The sequence below is a fragment of the Lonchura striata genome, chromosome 1 (assembly GCF_050655825.1).
Source record: "Lonchura striata isolate lonStrDom1 chromosome 1, ASM5065582v1, whole genome shotgun sequence".
In the NCBI taxonomy this organism is placed as follows: Eukaryota; Metazoa; Chordata; class Aves; order Passeriformes; family Estrildidae; genus Lonchura; species Lonchura striata.
Window position 1 is genome coordinate 19,136,459 of NC_140703.1, and position 20,376 is coordinate 19,156,834.

General features: G+C 46.1%; 1 protein-coding gene across 13 annotated transcripts in view; it reads right to left on the bottom strand.

Moving 5' to 3' along the window:
• Positions 1–20,376, bottom strand: part of GDPD5 (glycerophosphodiester phosphodiesterase domain containing 5) — a 107,711-nt gene that overhangs the window by 57,290 nt on the left and 30,045 nt on the right. For 4 of the 13 annotated variants that reach the window (XM_085590656.1, XM_077781198.2, XM_021550212.3 and 1 more), the window contains exon 2: positions 6,534–6,708. In XM_085590656.1, coding sequence (XP_085446782.1) covers positions 6,534–6,650 — 117 coding nt within the window. In that variant the 5' untranslated portion in view covers positions 6,651–6,708. Of the gene's footprint in view, positions 1–6,533; positions 6,709–7,074; positions 8,188–9,337; positions 9,465–9,587; positions 9,704–20,376 lie in introns of those variants that run through there. The other 9 variants (XM_085590668.1, XM_085590710.1, XM_085590681.1 and 6 more) reach the window with 6 other exon arrangements.

A 20,376-nucleotide genomic window follows, 5' to 3' on the forward strand; every position in this document is an offset into this window, starting at 1 on the left:
AGCAGCACAGAGGTTCTCAATTCCTAAAACCACAAGCATTCCTGGAACCCAAATACTTTGGATCCCCACCCAGACCTCACAGGCAGCAGTCCCCTCTGAAACAACAAACTGGCAGATGACTGAAATGTCTTGTAACCAATGCCAGGAAAGCCACACCTCACATATTTCAAGTTGTTCCCTGCCCTGCTGATCATCATTTCAGAGAGGGGCATTTGGCAAGGGCCTGGAAGAACAGGACAGAGGAGAATGGCTTCAAACTGGCAGAGGGAAGGGATGGATGGGATACTGGGAAGGAATTCCTCCCTGGGAGGGTTGCTGGCCCTGGCACAGGGTGCCCAGAGCAGCTGTGGCTGCCCCTGGATCCCTGGAAGTGCCCAAGGACAGGGTGGGTGGGGCTTGAAGCAACCTGGGCTGGTGGAAGGTGGAATTAGGTGGTCTTTAAGGTCATTCCCCAGCCCAACCCATTCTATGATCTATATTCTACTCCCAGACTGGTTCCTTCCCCAACTTCCACCTTTTCCTCTGCACACCTTTCTCAGGGATCATCGCCACAAACGAATCCTGCTCCTCCCTATTCCTTCCATTTAATTTATTTACTCCCACTGGGGCCAGGTTTTCTTCTTACCTAGTTAATTTTCGTGGTCAATTTGGAGCCACAAGTATCCTTAAAGGCACTTCCACAAAGTCTACTTTTATGAGAGACAGAAAAAACACCTTCAACTTGAGTAGGAAAAAAGAAAAGATGATAAAAAGCTTTTTCCATCGTCCTCTGCACTCTCCCAGTGCATCCCAGTGAGGACAGGCTGCAAAGTTGCTCTCCAACATACTCTCCTCTGTCACAGCCCAACTGTCCTTGGATCTGTTCCAGGACATGTGGGAATTCACAAGAGGCTGGAAAAGCAGAGTTGGTGAAGTAGGAGACTGGCAAATTCAACCCCAAATGTAAAGTAAATCACTGGAGCCCAACTCAAGGGCACAAGGTGACATTCACTTCCGTCTTGGTGAGGAAAATCAAATTTCCTCTGGAAAAGGGCCACAGTTTTTCCCTATTCTGTCAAGATCAGAGAGAGTACTTCTGACACCAAGACTCCCAAAAATCAAACTTCCATGATGTCAGTGCCATTTCACTTTTCTCATTTTCTCTCCTCAAAATTCACACTCATGGCTCCACACATGGGGAAGGACTAAATGTCTGAGTAAAGACAGACACAATTAATTAACCTGGGATTAACAGGATCACAGGTTCCCTTTGCCTGTTTGGAAAAGGGAGTTATATAATTCAATTGTAAAAGTCTAACTATAACAACAACTACATAGCTGAGAGGAAGAACATTTGTTTAGGAAAACAAGCAGAAAAGCCATCTCAAATTTTTCCCCTTCTTGGAGGGAATCCAGAAAACATTGTACCTTGATGCTGTATGAACAATCTCCAGCAGTAGCTGTAAAATTGTTTTGCTCACAAACCCAAAATCTGGCACCATAGCAGCTGCTGTGCAGAAAATTAACTGTATTCCAGTCACAACTAGTACAGGGAGCTCACAGGGAGAGTCTGGAAAGGCTTTCCCATATGAGTTAAACCAGGAGTTGTTTGAGCATATTCAAACCAGTCGAGATTTTATGAGAGTGGCTGCACCTTAGAGTGGAGGAGCATTGCTGGACCCACGTACAGGGGGAAGAAATCCCTGTAAAAATACAAGGCTGGCTCCAAGGGCCCAAAAATCCCTCCTTGCCCTTTTTTCTTCCCCCTTTCTCCAGCTGCAGCTCAGTTCAGTGCTGGCTGTTCAGGTTTTGCAGGAAAAGCCTTTGACACCTCTAAAGCTGTACAAATCCCAGGGCACATTAATCACTCAGTCTGAGCCCATAATCCCAGCCCAGGCCCCACAATCAATGGGTTTTGCAGACTCTCCCCCACAGGCATTCTGCCTATATGAGGACTACGCCAGAAATTCAGCATCAGTCAAACATCCTCACCCTGACAATATTTAGGGTGCACCACAAGATTAGGCTCTAACCCTGTGGCTTTCCTGGGGTTTCCAGGATTTGGGATTTCCCATCCTTCAAAGCATGCTGAAATAGGGAACCTTTTTGACACAGAACAAGCTGGTTCATCCCAACTTTTCTAGGAGGGGTGTGGAAATCAAATTGAAGCAAGCTCCTGGCAGGTTAATCCCAGTTCCTGAGGCTGGAGCACCTCTCTGTTCCTTGCCAGTCCTCCACAGGATCCTGCCCAGGCTAAGAGAGGTAGCAAAATATGCTACTCCCAGTTAAAACCAGAAACACTCTGCCAAGTCAGGTCTGAAGACACCACACAAAGCAAATGCAATTCTTGCCTGGCTCAGCTGTCACATGGATTTCAAACAGCTCCCCTGGACAATCATCTACCTCACAGCCTCCCTGTAAAGTGAAGGGCTCAAAGGTGAATTTTAAAAGATGTTTAAGTGATGTGTAAAACCCTAAATAAAGCCTGGTTTTGCTTTCATTTCCAAGCATCACGGGGGAAAAAAATAGCATCACAGAATCAGAATATTTTGTTTGAAAACAACCTTTAAAGATCATCTAGCCCAGACCCCTCTAATGAGGGGGGCACCCTCAGGAAAAATCAGGAAAAAACACATTGATATCTAATGGAATGACTGGATTTCCCTGCATTTAGCCCATCAAGCCAACACAATTGGACACATCCATTCATGGGGACTCAGCTCTGAATCACTGGTCACATCCAAAATGCAGTATCCAATGCTTCAGTGCCCAGCCTCAAATCAAACAACCTTGAAAGAGCCTCTTTCCCCCAAAAGCTCCTGTGCCTTCAGGCCTACAGTCTGAAATCCTCACAAATTGAAAAACACATGGAAAAGGGCAAACAAACCCATCCTGTGATAGCAGATTTCAGCAAAGCAAGCAATTTCTGTGACCACTGACCTCTGGCCCTTTGGGAATCAGCCCTGACAAAGTCCCAGCTCCAAAGCCTGTGGCTTAGATCATCTGTTCAGGTCATTTCACAGCTCTGGCCAAGCAGGACTTACAAGAGCATTTCACCAGACAGTGAAGTAATACACGCAGCCCAGACACAGCACTGCAATTCATTATGCTGATGGATCACAGCTCCTCATTTATCTCTGCACAAAAGGACCCAAAAGCCATCAGAAGCCTCAGTTGGAGGTCATGTGATCCATTTAACCAAATGGACTATCTGGAATCACACACATTTCACTTGAAGAGCATAAATCCTGACAGGGACTGCCCAATGCATAGGAAGGGGTTGATACATCATTTCTAGATCTGCAGCTACACGACCAGCAGCAGATAAAGGCAGGGAGAGGCTTTATTGGGTATTTCCCCTCCCACATCCTCACAGTTCAGACAATTTGCAATTAAGAAGAGGATTAGGAGATTTGTGATGGAAAGAAAGACCATGTTTGATAGCTCAGCTGAGCCAGGCAATAAAAGTGACTTCTTCTTTTTACTGGATAGATTAAACAATTATCATTGCTTTTTCCTTTGGGAGGAAATCTTTGTCCCCTCTCCCACCCAGGATGATTTCCAGGGTGGGATATTTGCTGTGTACAAACAACAGGGCTTTAGAAACAATAATAAAAAAAAAGCTTCCATGCACTGATTTAATAATATCCTTGGTTGAATATGTTATGAACAAGCTGTGGTTAGATCAGAAAATCCTTCTTTACACCAGCTACAGAGATAATAATCATCTGAATCTCAGCAAGACCACTTCTCCTCCTTCACATGCTTTTCATTTAAAAATACATTTTAAAAAAAGTGAAAGGGGATCTTGCCATTAAAGCTGAAGGCCCACAATAGAAAAAAGGAATTTTGCAAATGTTCAAAATTTTAAAAGATCAGAGTATATTGGTTGTGTGCCTCCAGCCCCTCTCTTCATTCTCAAAGATCAGAGGAAAGCAAAGGATAATCATGACAATTCCACCAAGCTGCCTCTCAGCCCTAGAACTCAGGTGTCCAATTAAAATTCTCATTTTCAGGTAATTTTTTAACATGGAGTAGGAAGCTTGATGTACATACTTTTGAAGGAAAAAGAGAGGAATCATTAACATTCTGGCTGTTGAGGTGCAGCACAATTCAGACAACAAACATTCACAGGCATCAGCTGAAGATATTATGGAGGCAAAGTTGGGTCGTGACCCAAATTTGGATGAAAGCCTCTTATTCTGGGCAGTTTGATGTTTGAACAAGAAAGCAGATAACACGGCCTGCAGCTCATTTTAGGCTTTCTTCTCCTACCCCTGCTACTGCCTCCATCTCTCTTTTACCAAAGTGGTAGTTTAGGCCTCACAAAGACATTCAAAAGACCAGCTCAGACTGGACATATTTTTAGGCCTGGATCAACTACCTTTAAACACAATGAACTCCTTTCCAGCACTAGCAAAGACCAATGGAAATTCCAAGCAGACTTGGAAAGCTGCCACTGATATTTTCTGGTGACGCAAGCAGAGGCACGTTTCACTGAAAAGTTCGTGGCCACTTTTCTGTAAATTTTTAGCTAAGAATTGCAATGTTCTACTGGCTTGAAGTGGTCGCCCAGACCAAGCTAAAAGCAGAGTGAAAACAGAAGCAACACTCCTACTTTGCAAAATAAAATTTGTTTTAGGCTACACAAACTCAAGGCGTGACTTTCCAAGTCACAGGGGAGCTCCCAGCCAAGCTGCACCACCAACAATGGCTGCAATTCACAACCAGGAGCCTTTCTGGCACAGGATCTGCCACACAGCCCTGTTTGCTCCTTCACAGCTGCTTTTCCAGGAGAAAAAGCACTTCAGAGCCAAGAAGATCCGTGGTTATAGGCTTAAAAACAGAACAGAGAAGCCAAGGCATAGGAGAGCAAAATTAAACATTCAGAAGGCAGCCAAAGGGTCCCCAGGGAACACTTACAGATGAAACAAGATTTAAAGAAGGAAAAAAACCCTGAATTTAACTTGTAAGCACACTTTAAAAAACCATCCCAGGCAACATGGGAGTACAGGAGAACAGTAAAACAATAATCTTACCCAGATGATGTAACAGGGTGGTTTTAAAAATGATATTTTCACACTTCTCTTATCAACACATCACAAGACCTCATGTCACAGCCCAGAACAAGAGGGGAGGTGCAAGTCAAGCCTCACTGCCTGGATTCCCTCTGCCAGAGCTCTTACAATCTATATTTATCCAGGGGGAGGGAAAAGTCACCTTCAACAGCTTTCCCATTCACCCCCAGCTTGCTCTCACTTTCTGTTGCCTTTTCGCACACCCCAGAAGGGTTTGGGTTGGAAGGGACCTTAAAGATCATCCAGTCCCACCCTTACCATGGCAGGGACACCTTCCACTGTCCCAGGCTGCTCCAAGCCCTGTCCAGCCTGGCCTTGGGCACTGCCAGGGATCCAGGGGCAGCCACAGCTGCTCTGGGAACCCTTTTCCCCTACCTGTAAACTCATTGTCACACACAAGAACAGAATGATAAAGGTTGGAAAAGACCTCCAAGATCACCAAGTCCCTTCTGGCACCAAATATCATCATTCCCACTGAAACCACACCATGAAGGCAGAGATGCTGCAGAAACACAGGACCTACATATCCAGCCAAGGGTGCTGCAAGCACCAGCAGGACACAGAGCTAGGAGTAAAAAAAACACAAGGAAAGTGCTCTCCTTTAGCATAATATAATCATATTTTGGCACATTCAATCCCCTAGAGCCCCATGACCAACCTCACTGTGCCCATCTCTACATCAACCATATGGGGAGGACCTCCTGCCATGGTCAACTGTTGGAGTCCAGGACATCCCTCTGGCTGCCCTGGCTGTCTTGAGACCCTGGCAGGGGGCTTGGAGACCTTGGCACAAAGTAAAAAACACCAGTTGCATTGATTTTAGCCTGTGGAAAAAGCTGCCAACTTTGTATGAGGAATTACAAGCCACAAGGCTTGTCATTTGATTGAGTAGTGTGGTAGTTGAATTAACACAGGGTGAAAAAGTAGAATTTTGGGGTTTTTAGAATGGGGTTCAAGGGGACAAGATGGAGGGATTTGGGCGTGTCCTAACCTTCTTCTCCTTTTCCTTGTTCTCCGTGTCTTGGTGTGATGGTGGCACTTTTCTATTGGTTTAAGGTAGAGACTCACTGGCCAACATAAATTATAGATATTGGCACATTATTGTAAACATAGTACTTGTAGTTTTTGGTATAACAGGTAAACACCACCTCAGAGGACAGAGAGAATGGCATGGCCGACCAGCTACACAGAGCTCAGCAGGTCAGAGAAAGAATGTTATAGATAAGGAAAAATAAACAACCTTGAGAAGCTGATCCTACACATTCAGACTCCTCCTTTGGCTGCACGGACTGGGAGACCAAGGACTTTTGCACTCTTGGGGTCATTCCCAACACCCAGACCCTGAGAGTCAACAACTCCCATCAAACATCCAAGCCAATAAATAAGGAAGAAAAGTAAACATTTCATACTTTCAACCAAGAGCTACAAGCCAGCACGGGAGGGAAGAGGTGGCAGCCAGGTGCTGTCACTGCTCACCTTGGTGGTGTCATCATGTGACCGCTGGTACCGTTTCCAGCGGCAGCCGTAGATCCCGGTCAGACAGGACAGACATAGCTGGGGCTCGTAGTACTGCAGGGGTTGGTGTTTAACCATGCTCCTTCCAGCCCCTCCAGAGCCAGCTACCACAAATCCATCAGCTCCTGGGAGCGCCCTGAGGCAAAGCAGAGAAAACAACAACAACAACAAAAAAAGGAAATTAAAATCCCAAGTGATATTTCAATACATTAACAAGCAATTTAATAATTAACCATGTCCTCTGGCTACTGAGAGGAGGGATGAGAATCAGATCTATTCCCAGCTCTGCAAGTGTCTCCCACTTGTTACTCAACAAGAACCAAGAAGTTTAATTAGTTTGCAAGTTTTGTTTCCTCCTCCTTCTCCCACACCACCAAAAGCAAGGAGTTGTAGGTAGGGAAAGCCACATGAGGACAAGAAGGAGGATGATGATTTGCAGCCCAAGTGATGGGGTCTTATAAATGACTGAAGTGTAAAGAAACAGAACTGCTGCAAGAATCACCTGGAAATCAATTCAGAGACCTCCACAAAGCTGAAGCTGAGCCAAGCTAAAGCAGTTTAATGTCAGCATCCCATGGAGCCTGCAAAACAGTCCCACACAAGGAATAAACACTGCCATGCCTCCCGCAGAAGGGGCATCACAGAATGAGGGACTATCCTGAGCTAGAAGGGATCCAGCAAAGATCAGACTTCTGGCCCTGCACGGGACAACCCCAAGAATATGGAATACAGTATGTGTATACACAAAATATAGCATACAGATATTACCCTCTCCCTTTACAAACCTCTCAAGCACTCACAGGGATGCAGAGCTGGATGCTGTCCTTGATCCCCCACCACAGGTTTCCCACAGCTTCCTGCAGCACAGGTGTGCACCCACAGCCCCTCACATTACTGCTGTGTGCATCACCAGTGGGCTGGCAGTGGTGTTTGACAGCAGCTGAGCTTGCACAGTGCTTGCCCACCTTTTCTGAGAGTGCAGGGCTGTAAATTCCACCCTCTCCAGGGGAAATGCTTTGCTTCCTTACATGTGGAATTCCCAGGGCTCAGGTCTTGGGCAAAGCTGTGGCAGCTGAGCAGCAGCATCCTCACTGGCATCAGCTAAGTGTGGCTGGGCTTAGGGAGATAAACCAGCCGCCTAAAAGCTTTTCCATGACACATCCATGGAAGGAAGCCTCCAAAAGCAGGGCTGACTGTATTTTTCACTCCAGCTGATGGACCAGGGGATGCTGCAGGCAGTGCAGACACAGTGCTGGAGTCTGGAAATGTCAGCAGAGACAGACAGCTCACCCCTCCCAGCTCCTGTGTGTCTGTGTCCATTCATGCTCCATGCTGACAGCCCAGGACAGCCTTGCCTTGACTCTTGAATCAGGACTCAGCATCCCAGAGGCAGGAGGTTGCTGTGGCTCCAGACCCAGCAGCCTGTCACCATGCTGTCCCCACAGCCCTGTGCCTTCCTCACCCCCAGACACAGAGGCAGCTTTGTGCTTTCAGCAGAGCTCCCTGCACTGCTCGGGGTGCTGACACGAGGTGGGCACGACCCACACACCCACATGTGGTCAGCCCAGCTCCCCATGTGGCTCTGCTCATCCCCTGGGGGGTGACAAACAGGACAGAGGCACAGGGACAGCCAGCCTGACACAAGAGCTGTTTGCTGCTCACGTTCCCCCCCATGCTGCTGTGCCGCCTCTGTGCCCTCATGTCGAGGTCACCTCCTTGTCCCTGTTTCACCTCTCCTCTTGCTTTTTATAAAGCTCGGCATTAGTCACTGCTCATGTTGCCTCATCTTCAGCTTCAGGACCATCCCCAGGAAACGAGCCTCCCCCTCTGCCTTCCCACCATGGGCACAAAACCTGTCACAATGGGACAGAGACACAGAGGAGGTGCAGAACTGGATGCTATTTAAAGGTCTTGGGCTAAACCACCCTCTCTGCCCTGAAGATTCCAAGCGTGGAGTGATGTACAAGATGTTGAGGGCTCTGTGCAAGATGTAAAAATCATTCACAGCCTATTAACAACTCCCTAGCCAAACCCCTGAAAACCTAGAAGGCTACAGTTGTTCCAAGTAATCCTGTACTAATTCTTCTCCAAAGGACAGCATCTCTCCTGGTTTCCACCTCTTCCTGCTTTAGAGATGCAAGGCAGGAGAGCAGAAAGGCCAGCTCCATCCACAAAAGCTTTCACTAGGTATTTCATTTCACTACTTGCAGGAATTGTGTCGATTTGATAGGCGAGAAATCCTCCCCTGTGAGGATGGGGAAGCCCTGGCACAGGTTGGTTGACCAGAAGAGCTGTGGCTGTCCCTGGATCCCTGGCAGTGCCCAAGGGAAAGACAGATAAAAAGGCTCTGTAAGACACCAAGTGAAACTCCCACCCTGGTTCCTCTCACTGCAAAGGCAGGCACTGTGGGAGCCCAGAATTCCAGGTTGGTCTCCACAAAAACTCAGGAAAAGCACAAGGACAAAAAAAAAAAAAAAAAAAAAAAAAAAAAAAAAAAGTAAGTAAGATGAGTTTTAAAAAGTCCACTCCCAAATACAGTGTAATTGCATAAGGCACAACCAACAAGCCTAAAATCACTCCCTCTTCTCCATGAGCATCACAACCAGATCCATAAAAGCCCAAAACAGGTGGCAAAGGACAAGACCCAGCACCTACCCTCCCCTCCACAGACACGGACACCTGCAGGAGCTGCAGGGAGAGAAACCACACTGATAGCATCTACCCAGAGAGCCTAGCTTGGCCAAGAGCATGGGCTCAATACTTACTGCTCCTGCTTCCAGAAACGGAGTCAGGGGAGCAGCAGAAAGTCTGCAGCACCTCCCAGTCACTGTTCCCATGACATCTCCAGCTGTCGAGGTGCAGAAAGCAGCCTATGAATGATTCAGCCCACTGCTGGTTAGCATTACATACAGAAATGAAAACAGGAAGCAAGACAACAGGCATTAATTATTCAAATCCAGCAACGTGCACCAGGAGGGAGGGGAGGGGGAAAGAAATAAAATAGAAAACACAAACCCACTCATGCTCTCAACCTTGACTTTCAAGATGCATCATCTGCCAATGGCTATGAGCTTCTCAGAGCTGAATAACCAGCTCGCTTGTCCAAAAAGGGGGAGCAGGGTAGATTCCATCTAGAAATACAATGGAAGCATTTTCCAAAGGCTCCAGGATGCCTAATTAGCACACACTGCACTTCTGAGATACTGAAGTGAAGCTATTGGTTACACATTATTCCTTTCCAAACAGCTTTGGAGGAAAAAAAAAAAAAAAAAAAAAAAAGAAGGGAGAATTGGAGTTGCAAATTTAAAAGTGAAGCTCTCTGGGGAGATCTGACCTAAACATTTTTGATTTTTGTCTCTCTGAATTAACCGCTGCATCCCTATAGTCTCAGGGCAATATGCAGAAACCTGGACTGGAGAGGGAAGGCAGCCATCAAGACCAATCACTGAAACATCTCAGTGCCCTCATTTTAGTGAGGAGAAGAGCAACAGCACAAGTCCTGAAGTGCTCTGAGTAAACAGTGGGGATGAAGCTCCAGAGGAGCAGGTTTAACAACCTTTCCCAAGGCTTGCTGCAGTCCAAGCCCTACCCTTTGATCCCCCTTCAAGGAGACTGGGGGGAGACCTCACTGCAGGTAGAACTTCCCCATGGGGAAAAAGAGAGGCCAGCACTGATCTCTGCTCTCTGGGACTGTGACAGGACCCAGGGAAGGGCTGGAGCTGTGCCAGGGCAGGTTTAGGTTGGAGATCAGGGAAAGGTTCTTCTTCCAGGGGTGCTGGGCACTGCCCAGGTTCCCCAGGGAATGGGCACAGCCCCAAGGCTGCCAGAGCTCCAGGAGCTCCCAGGGAAGGATTGTTGAACTGTCTGTGCAGGGCCAGGAGCTGGACTGGATGATCCTTGTGGATCCCTTCCAGTTCAGGATATTCTGTGGTTTTTAAAAGCCAAGCAGCTTTACTGCCCTTCCAGCCACACCACAGATTTCTCAGGATGGTTTGGATCAGCACATCCAAAAGAAAACCCAAAACACAGTCAGGAATGCTTTGATGGAGGCTTACAAATAATGAAATCATGGAATCATTAAGGCTGGAGAAGCCCTCTAAGATCATGGAGTCCAACCAGCACTGCCAGGTCCACACCAGCCCATGGAATCCTGAAGTCTCGGGAGACGTCGGAGCAGAAAGAACCATATGGAAAGAGGCAGACACATATTTTTCTCCAGCAGCCCCACCACCCATGCAGATGTGGTCTCCTACAGGATCTCCACCTGCCAAGGCATGGCTGGGAAGACCCATCCAATGGAAAACTTTGGCCTTCCACAAGGTTCCAGAGAGGCAAAACTGTGGGGAGAACATGTGTTCCCCCCATACCTGGAGAGGGAGTGGGACACTCAAAACCAAAGCAAGCCCTGAGCACACAGGCTCCCATCTCCCAAAATTCAGGCCCAAGGAAACTCACCCCGCTTGCAATACAAATAAACATAAAAATCAGAGAGGTATTTGAGGTTAATTTTTTATGTTAACTCATTTTAAAAAAGAGCTTTGGCAGATTCTACTGATTTCCATATTAAAAGAAATAATGGTTTTCTTCTTGCTGGTGACTCCTGGGATCACTGTTTATCAAGAATCTCTGTAAATTCAACATCTCTATCTCTACTACAACTTGCATCAATCTAATTATGCTTAAAACCTTGTTAGAGCAAATAATTTCCTATGCCAATTAGGTGAGAACATGCCTGATAATCAATTAGCCCTATTGATATGCTTGTGAGGCTGCTTGTCAGTCATTTCCCTAATGATACTGGAAAATCCTGATTTTCCTTAAATACTTTCTAAAAAATCAAGCTATTCCAGAGCAAATTCTACAGTTCTGTGCACAAAAAAAAAAAAAAGAAAAAATAGAAGAGAAATCTCTATGGCCCAGCCAGGGTTGAAATCATTACCTAAATTCTTGGGATTTGCATGTACTCTGCATTGGCTTTCATACACATTTTTTTATTAATACACTGAACTCATCCAAGCCAAAGTAATGCAATTTCATTTTCCCCGACGTGGAAAATGGAAGTTGAAGAGGGTCAATATCCCCATCTGTTTAATAACAAGCTATTACTGAGGGCTGTTTGCTGTGGCCACTCCCACGGGAGGAAATCGAGATGCACACACACACACACTGAGCACCATTTTCCACATTTTGCTGGCACAAACCCAAAGCATCTCAGCTTGCAGCATCCAAGATTTCATTTCAAGGCAGGAATGGGACACCCCAAAGCCAGAAAACAGCCTCAGGTGTTTTGGGGGTGGAGGATGCCCAGGCAATGACCCAGCAGGGTTATTCTTCCCCACACATTTTTATTCCCCACTCTGAAAATCAGGTTGGGTCAGAGGTCTCCCACCCACTTTTTCCAGGCTGATAATACTGCACAAACAAAAGCAGCAGATATATCAAAACTCCAGTCAGCATCTATTTTTCTTCCCCCTGGCAAAGAAACAAGAAAGATGAACTACAGGAATGTTTCCTCTGCCATGTGCATATGGGTATATGGAATATTTTGGATGAGAGCTGAGGCTGGAAAACACAACAACCTTGTCCTTAAAGCTGAGTGCTGCTGCCTCAATGACAGAAAATAAGAGTGGGGGAAAAAACAAATTAAAAAACTGAAAAAGAAAGGGCTACAGGCCATGTGCTGGTCTGGCAGAGCACTCAGAAGGGAAACATCCCTGTCTCCCTGAGATCCCAAAAATCCATGGCTACATCCCAGACCAGGGAGGGCCTGCAGAGCCACTTGGATTCCCCAAAGTGGCAGGGGATGACCCAAACAGACAAATCCCAAATAGGATCTGGCTGATGTGGAGCCCCTGTGGGTCTGACCTGTTGTTTATTGTTCTTAAATGTTTTCTACAAAAAAAAAAAAAAAAAAAAAAAAAAAAAAAAAAAATTACAGCTTTGAAACTAGGGCAGCATGTAGTTTGGGGGTTGTACACTTCCAGTTAATGAAAATTCAGACTTCAAAAGATAAATACTTCAAAGGGATTACAAAAGAAAAACTTAGACTTTAATCTCCCTAAATAAATAAGCACAGGACGGACTAACGCCCTCTGTTTTCCACAAAGTGAGACAGGAACGGGTGCCCGGAACTCTGAAAGGGTGGAAGAAGAGGAACAGGGCACCGGAAAAACCTGTATAAACTTCTGGCAGAGCAAGAATTAAACACAACCTCTGCTTTCTGCACCAACCCTGCAGGTCAAGGTGTTGGTGCAGCTCTGAAAATCCAAAATCTGCTGCAGATCCAAAAATATCAGGTGAGTCCACAAGCAGGTTCTGAAGTAACTCCAAGCAGCAAAGCACAGGTGGGACACAAGGAAAAACATCAGGACACTTCAGGGGTCTGCCAAAGAATTTCTGACAACCTGAGTATAAAAAGAGCTTCATCTTCTGGGGGCTGGTGGAGAGATGGGCAACAACTCATGGATTTCTCATATCTTTAATTTTAATAAGGCTCTTGGCTTTTAGAAGCAGCAAAGAGAAACGTGAAGCAGCCCAAAGTGTGTGAAATCACATTTTTAGCAGAGAAGGTCAAACCCTTCCACCTCTGCGAGTCTGTGTCAGGTGGAGTCCCCTTACGACAGCATTCCAGAAACACTGAGAGCAGCACAAGAAGCCGGCAGTTCAAGAGCTAAAAATGTAAAATAGCAGCTAAGGTGAGGTGAGACACCACCAGGAGCCTGACAGCACTGTTGATCTTGGCAGAAGACAGGGCAGTGGAGGGAATCTGAGCCACAAACCCAAAGGGACAGGCAGGAAAGCACCAAACTGGGAGAAGAGGGATGGCCAGGCAGTGTCTTGAGGAAGAGACCTCATGTTCAGCCTCTGCTGTCTGAAGAGCCTCAGACAGAGAATGTCCTGTGATGTTGGTATGGTGTGGTTGATGACATTGCAATAGCAGAGCTCAACAGAGATGGCCCAGGTGAGAAAAAGACAGGAAAAGGGAAGAATGAGAAGAAAACCCAGGAAAGCACAGCTGGATGCTAAGCAAAACCCATGCACCAACAAAGAATTGAAAGATTTTAAAATAATTAAAAAGGTTACAGAACATTTTTCCTCTCCACAGACTCCAGGAGCTTTGCCATCCTCACCAAGCTGCAAACCAGAAGTTTGCACCAAGCCTTACTCATTAACCAGCACGTTTTTGCTGAGAAATGAAATGGAAACAGAGCTGGGTTGGAACATGCACACCCTGACAAGCAGCATCCTCTTCAAATAAGCATTCTTCCCTCTCCTGGTTTTCCCTCTCCAAACACAGCCCTGAAGAGCTGCCCACGGATGGAGCGGGGCCTGTCCCACACATTCCCTGCTGAAAACCTGGCTCCTGCCAGCAGGGAAAGAAAATGCCCCAACAAGCCCCAGAAGGCTCATCTGAGAGGGAGCCAAGTGGCTCCACACCCACTGCAGGCACTGGAATGGAAACAGTAAGGGAGGGGGGGGAAAAAAGGAAAACAAAACCAGCAAGACCCATTTTCCAATCGATACCCTGCACATCTGCTGTGCAACTGCTACCCAGAGAATTAGGCATCAATGTTTCTGGCTTAATGAGAGGTGGAAAGTCCTAGTTAAATGGATTACAAGCTCTTTATTTCCTATGATTGATTCCTTCCATACGGCTGCAGGAGACACTACTCATGAAAAAAAAAAAAAAAAAAAGTTCTCAAGTAGCAAAGGAGCTAAATAAATAAAGAAGAAAAACTTGCTTTGCCTTCCTGAGCAATCTGGGATAGCGGAAGGTGTCCTTGCCCATGGCAAGGGGTGAAACTGGGTGGGCTTTGAGTTAACTGATGAAGCTCAGGAGAGGTTCAAGAAGTCAGCCTTTCATCACCTCTACTACAGCTTTGTGACTGCTTGAAAAACATGGAAACAAAAATGGTATCAAGGAAAAATGAGATATATGCATCCCCCATCTCCTCCTCCACACCTCTGTGGCACAGAAGATACTTGATTTCTGCCAGAGGAAGGCTAACATCCACTTTATCCCTCTTCTGTTCCAAGGGAGCAGAGGTCTGTCTCATGTTCCTAAAGCCTCCTTCCAGTTATTATTACCAGGTTTTTTTTCCAGTTCTCTACAGATCAGTCTCTGCTCAATGCAAGGAGACAGACAGGAGAGTTTCCCTGTCATGAGGGAAAGGAAAATTGCATCCAAGGAAACAAATGGGCTACAACCCCAACCCCATTCCAGAGTCACTCAGCTCCAGGTAAATGCCTGTCTTGACTGGGATTCCTGTATCCTGCCAAAAGCTGCTGCTGATCTTTAGGAAGACATGAATAAGGGCAAAAGGATTTTACTCTGCTGCAGCATAAATCTTTCAGAGGAAAGGAATTTTCTCAATTGACCCAGCAAGAAGCTGCATTAGTCTTAAATGCTCCTTGCTTTCCAAAAAGCATCTCCAAATGTGGGCTGAGGTCAGCCTGACACAAGGAGGGATGGGGACAGAGGGTGAGGTCAGGAAGGGACCCAGCCCTCCAGCCACAGGGTCACTCCCAGAGTTAGCAAAGGAGGCTCACAGACATTTCCAGCTCATGCTCTAATAAAAACACAAAAACAAGGCTCAATCTGCCAGTTACATCAGCTCCTAGCTTGTTTTCCTCATGGAAAGGCCCAGTCATGAGGGATTCACAAACTCATTTAGTGATGCAAACCCAAGACCTATTAATCCAAGTGCTTTCAGTCATTTTTGAGAACTTTTAATAGGATGAGCATTGATTCTCTGAGTATTAACTCACTTTGTCCTGGTGCCCTTTTCCCAGCACCAGTGACACGCTTCCAGACTGGCACATTAGCAACAGAATGATGTTTTCAATATAATCAGGGTTCGAGTGAAACAGGGACACCTGCAGACATCTGTCTTCAAAGGAAGATGCTCAGGTTCTCTCACAGGCTGCCCAGAGAAGCTGTGGCTGCCCCAGTCTTAGAATTGTTCAAGCTTGGATGGGGCTTGGAGCAACCTGGGACAGTGGAAGGTGTCCTGCCCATGACAGGGGGTGGTACTGGGAGAGCTTTAATACCCTTCAAACCATTCTGGGATTGATATCAAAGGTATCCAAAACCTTTGGGGGGTTGGGATGAACCTGGGGGCTGGAGATGCTGGCTCTCTTCATCTGGGATTCCCCAAAACACTAATCTCATTTATTTATGACCCTCAGCCCTGTGCTCCAGAGAGAACATGATCTCGAGGCAAGACCCCCAGGGGTCCATTAACACACAGCAGTTTGGTGGGAATTGCTCCCAGCCCAGAACAGTTTATCCAAACATCTGGAGCAGCTAAATCCCGCAGGAGCCCAGAGGCCAGGGTGCAACAGCATTTCTCTCTCCTTCTCTGCACCACTCTAAGCTTTCTAGGAAAAGGCCTAGGAAAAAGGACCAGTTGGAAGTTCTTTTTTTTTTTTTTTAGGTACCTCTGTGACATCAGAGGAGCAAAAAAACCCCAAACAAACCTCCAAATATCCAAGAGATTTGGAGCAGGGCAGGGTGCTCAGCAGCACACACTCAACACCAGCCTATGCAAACATCCCTCAGTCAGTGAGAGTGACCAGACACATCCATTCGTTCACCACAGTGACCTTTCCTGTCCATCCCAAAAACACATCCATGGCACCAAGACACTGCTCAAGGCGGATCTTTAAGCACCACACAAGCAAAGGATTCAATTAAAAGGCTTCCTGCACATCTTTTGATGAGCCAGCCCTAGGCAAGCATGAGAAAAGTGCAATTTTCAAGACTGCACTTGCTCTGAAGACAGAAACCCCTTGCCCAGGTGGGTCAGGCATCTCCCACCTGGAACACAGACCAAAAAGCAGCCACATCCCAGGGAAACAGAGAAGAGCTTTCCAGAACATAGAACTCTCACAGAAAAGCTATTATTATTATCAGTCTCATACACATTTATTTAAAAAGTTCTCAGGAAAATTAGGCCGTGGAACTTGCACACAAACACAGCATTTCCAGGATTAAATGGCTTTTATCCCACTTCCAGAAAGCCACTTTGGGTTTTTATCCCATCAGATTAAGCTCCTGCCTTGAGAGCAGCTACTGTCTGGGTAGGAGACAAGTAGCTATTCCTTCCACAAGCCAAAGTATCTTTATTTCCAGCTTATTTTCCTACCAAAACACAGGGTGATTGATTGCACAAGTCCTCTGTTCCTGGTCCTTTTCCTTCCCTCCCCAGGCAGCAATTCCCTGGAGCTCCAGCCTCTTCCATCCTGGCTGGAATGCTCTCCAAGAGTCGCTGCAGGGTGGGAAAAGATCAAATAAACCTCCCCCCAAAGGAAGAGCAGCTCTAGCCCAGCCTGCTGTCAAAGACTAATCAACAAGTACAGCTGGAGAGGGGAAAGGATGGAAGTGGGAAGATTAAAGATTTGAAATAAGTCCCAAAGAAACCAGACTGTGCTTGCTCTTTTTCAGTATTTTTGGTTATAAGTAGGGAAACATTGAGAGCATTGAACAATTGACTTCACACTCAATAATTTGCGGGCCAAGCCAGTTCCTGCCACTGTTCTGAACAGAGTGAAAAGGTCCTGAAAAATACTGGGATGTGCATCAAATTAAGAGAAAGCACACAAAAAATGATTGCTGCAAGTGGGAAATTTCAGCAAGAAATTTCAGGATGAGGCTTTATAAGCATTAGAAGCAAATAAAAACAAAGCAACAACAACCCACCAACAACACCAAAATAACCCAAGAAAACAAAACAAAACCCGCCCCCCCCAAAAAAAAGACCCAAAAAAACAAACCAACCAACCACCCAAACCCAAAGGAAACAAAAAGAAACATCAGCAATACCCTTCATTTTACTAGAATGGTTTTTACACATTACAAGAACTCAGGGAAAATCAACTTCAAAAATTGCTGTCCCCTGGATGAGCACACCAGGGTTTAAAGCCACTAGTACACAGACTAGATAAACCAGAATTCCACAGGAAAAGAATTGGCCAGGAAAGAAAAAATGATGAAAAGTAGAGAGGTGGACGGGCATTTTCCCCTGAAAAAGTGTTAATTTCCAAACTAGCAAAGTATAACTGGGCACAGAAATTGAAGGAATCTGGTTTTGCCATATGAAAGCAGAAGGAAGGGGCACAACAAATCACCAGGTAAATCTGTCATAGGGAAGTGGCGGGGAAAAGGGAAATAACCAGGAAGGGAGGAAAGTCAAGCCTTTTTTGTTCCCAAATCTGGCAGTGTAACTCTTTGTCCATGTTTCAGGAAGCATGTTCAACTGCACAGAGGAATCCATGGAAGCTTTCAAGGACAAGATGGACTTGGAGTAACCTGGTCTAGCTGAAGGCACAAAAGAAGGAACTGTTTGGAACAAGTTGTTTTTAAGGTATCTTCCCACCCACCCCATTCCATGATCTCTGGATCTGAACAATCCTTCTGCTTCACCCCTGCAGCCAGAGCCAGGCCTCCAATTCCCCCTGCATCCCTTGGCATGGGGGCATCCTGGTCTGGGTGAGGCACAGCCAGAACTTGAGGAGGTGTTTTTTTTTTGTCCTCCCCAGCCAGGACACAATTTATAAACATCCCAGGTATCCTCACATCAAGATTAGGGTTCTGTCTGACTTGGGGCTCAATGTGAGTCCCCTGACTTTCTGTCAATCTCCAGGTTATTACCTCCAGCAGGTTCTCCTTCATTCACTGGTGCCTAATGCTATTTTTGGGTTCTCTGGGCTTATCAGCAATCTTTCACTAGTGTGCTTCTTTTATTCCCCCTCCCCATCCCAGCTCTCCCTTGAGCTGGTTTAGAGCAGTTATATAAGAGTCCTCCAGGGTTACGAGGGGAAGGAGGCTCCTTCTTCCCTGACCTCAATCCTGGCATGATCAGCACCTCTTCCAGACCTTTAGCAGCCCCAGCCTTACTGGAACTCCTTATTTCAGAGACTGAAGCCAAACACTTCACCTCCCAAACTCAGGATTTGAGGCATTAGGTCACAGCATTTACCTAGGCAGGCTGTGATTGTTTCTCCTGAACAGACACTGAGTGGAAGCACTACCTGAAGCAGAGTCTTCCTCTGCCCAGTGCAGCTCTTCAGCCAGGAAAGCTGAGTAGAAACAAACCCATGGATCCTCAAGGCAGCAAGAACCAGACCAATAAATCCTCAAGATGAATGAGACAGAGATGCCTCACTTATGGGAAAAAAAATAAGTAATTTTATTCTCTGTAGCAGCTAAGGGCAACTGAGTTAAACTGGTTGAGCCCACAAGTGAGAGACGTGAATTAAACTTTCTGTGTTCTCTTTGTCCTTTCCAGCTCAATAAAAACCTGGAAAAGAATAAAAATAAATCCAGTGATTTTATTATTTTTAACTCTAAGGGAGAGAAGACTATGCAACTGCTAGACACTTTTTAAAGAAGACACCTTTTTCAATGAATTCTTGATTTAATTTCATGTATTTTTGTGAATTCTGTTGGAAACTGCCTACCAGTAAAAATACAATAAAAAATACTAAAAAAATCCTAAATATAAAAATAATTTCAAAAAATCAAAAAAAATCACAGACTCAGACCCCTTGGCTCGCACTCTTTTGATACAGAGTGGGGTTGTGGTGGCTCCTGCTCATGCTCCATCCAGTGCTTCTGGAGTCAGTCTGCACATCCTTCAGCATCACTCCAGGCTCTGGCAACCCACAGGATCCAGCTGTCAAGGTTTTTCCATCAGCTTGCTCTTCAGGCAATTCCAGAGCTGACCTGAGCAGGTGATTGGAGTGCTGAGCTCCTTGCCAAGCCAAACTATTTATTCTGTCATTTTTTGTAAGCAGGAATCGCTTACTTTAAGGAATGTAAGGAAGTGGCTGGAAAGAAGACAAAGCAAGGAATTTTGTATTTTAGCCCTCTCTTTCCAGTAGAGAAACTAAGCTTTTTTTCAAGTTTTCAGACAATCTGAGGTTTACAGCTTATATCTAAATTCCAACAGAGCGAGGCTGCTCAGGTTGGAAATCTCTTTTTTCCAGCAGAAACCCCTCAAGCCAGCAATTTGCCAAACTGCTGCAAGTCATCTTCTCCCTCTTTAATCCTGGCTATTCACTTCCAGCTTCTTAAGGAATTTTACATATTCCAGCATGCTGCTTTCCAAGAAGGTTCATTTTTCTTCTGAGGAGCCCGTGAGACTTCAGTTCAAGCCCTCAGCCCCAGCTTGGCTCATCCTCAGCAGTACTTAAAAGAGAGCATATTCACTGAGCTAAAAACACACTGTCCCAGTATTTCTAGTAAAATCCACTTGGATTCCAGGTATTCTCGAATGGAGTTTTTGCTGTTCAACCTTCTGCCGAGCCCTTGAGAACTTCAAGTTTGTTGTTTTGTTTTGTTTTTTTTTTTTTTGTGCCAGTTTATGCAGACTGACTAAAGCCCTAAAACACCTTCCCACTTTTTTGTTTTGGCAGACAGCTGACACCACCTGCTTGCAGCAGCAGGGCTGAGTTTCTATTCCAGGGACATTACCAAGTGCTTTCCCCGCACAGCGCCCACGCTCGGGTGCCCAGATCTGTTGGGCTCCACGAGCCCGGCGGAGCGCGGACACGGAGGCGGCTCCGCTCTCGTCTCGCTCTGTCTCTCAGGAGGCTGTTCCACAGCTTCAGGACCTTTCCTCCCCCACACCAGCTCATCCTTGCCACCCAACACCTGTTCAGCCCCCAGGTGGGAAGCCACAGCTCACCCCAGCTCTAGAGGTCTCTGCCTGTTGGTGGCTCGGGTTTTGTAGGGGTTTGAGCGTGATGCCTCTGAAATCTCTCCTTCAGCTCAACAGAGGCATTTTAAACACGAGCTGCT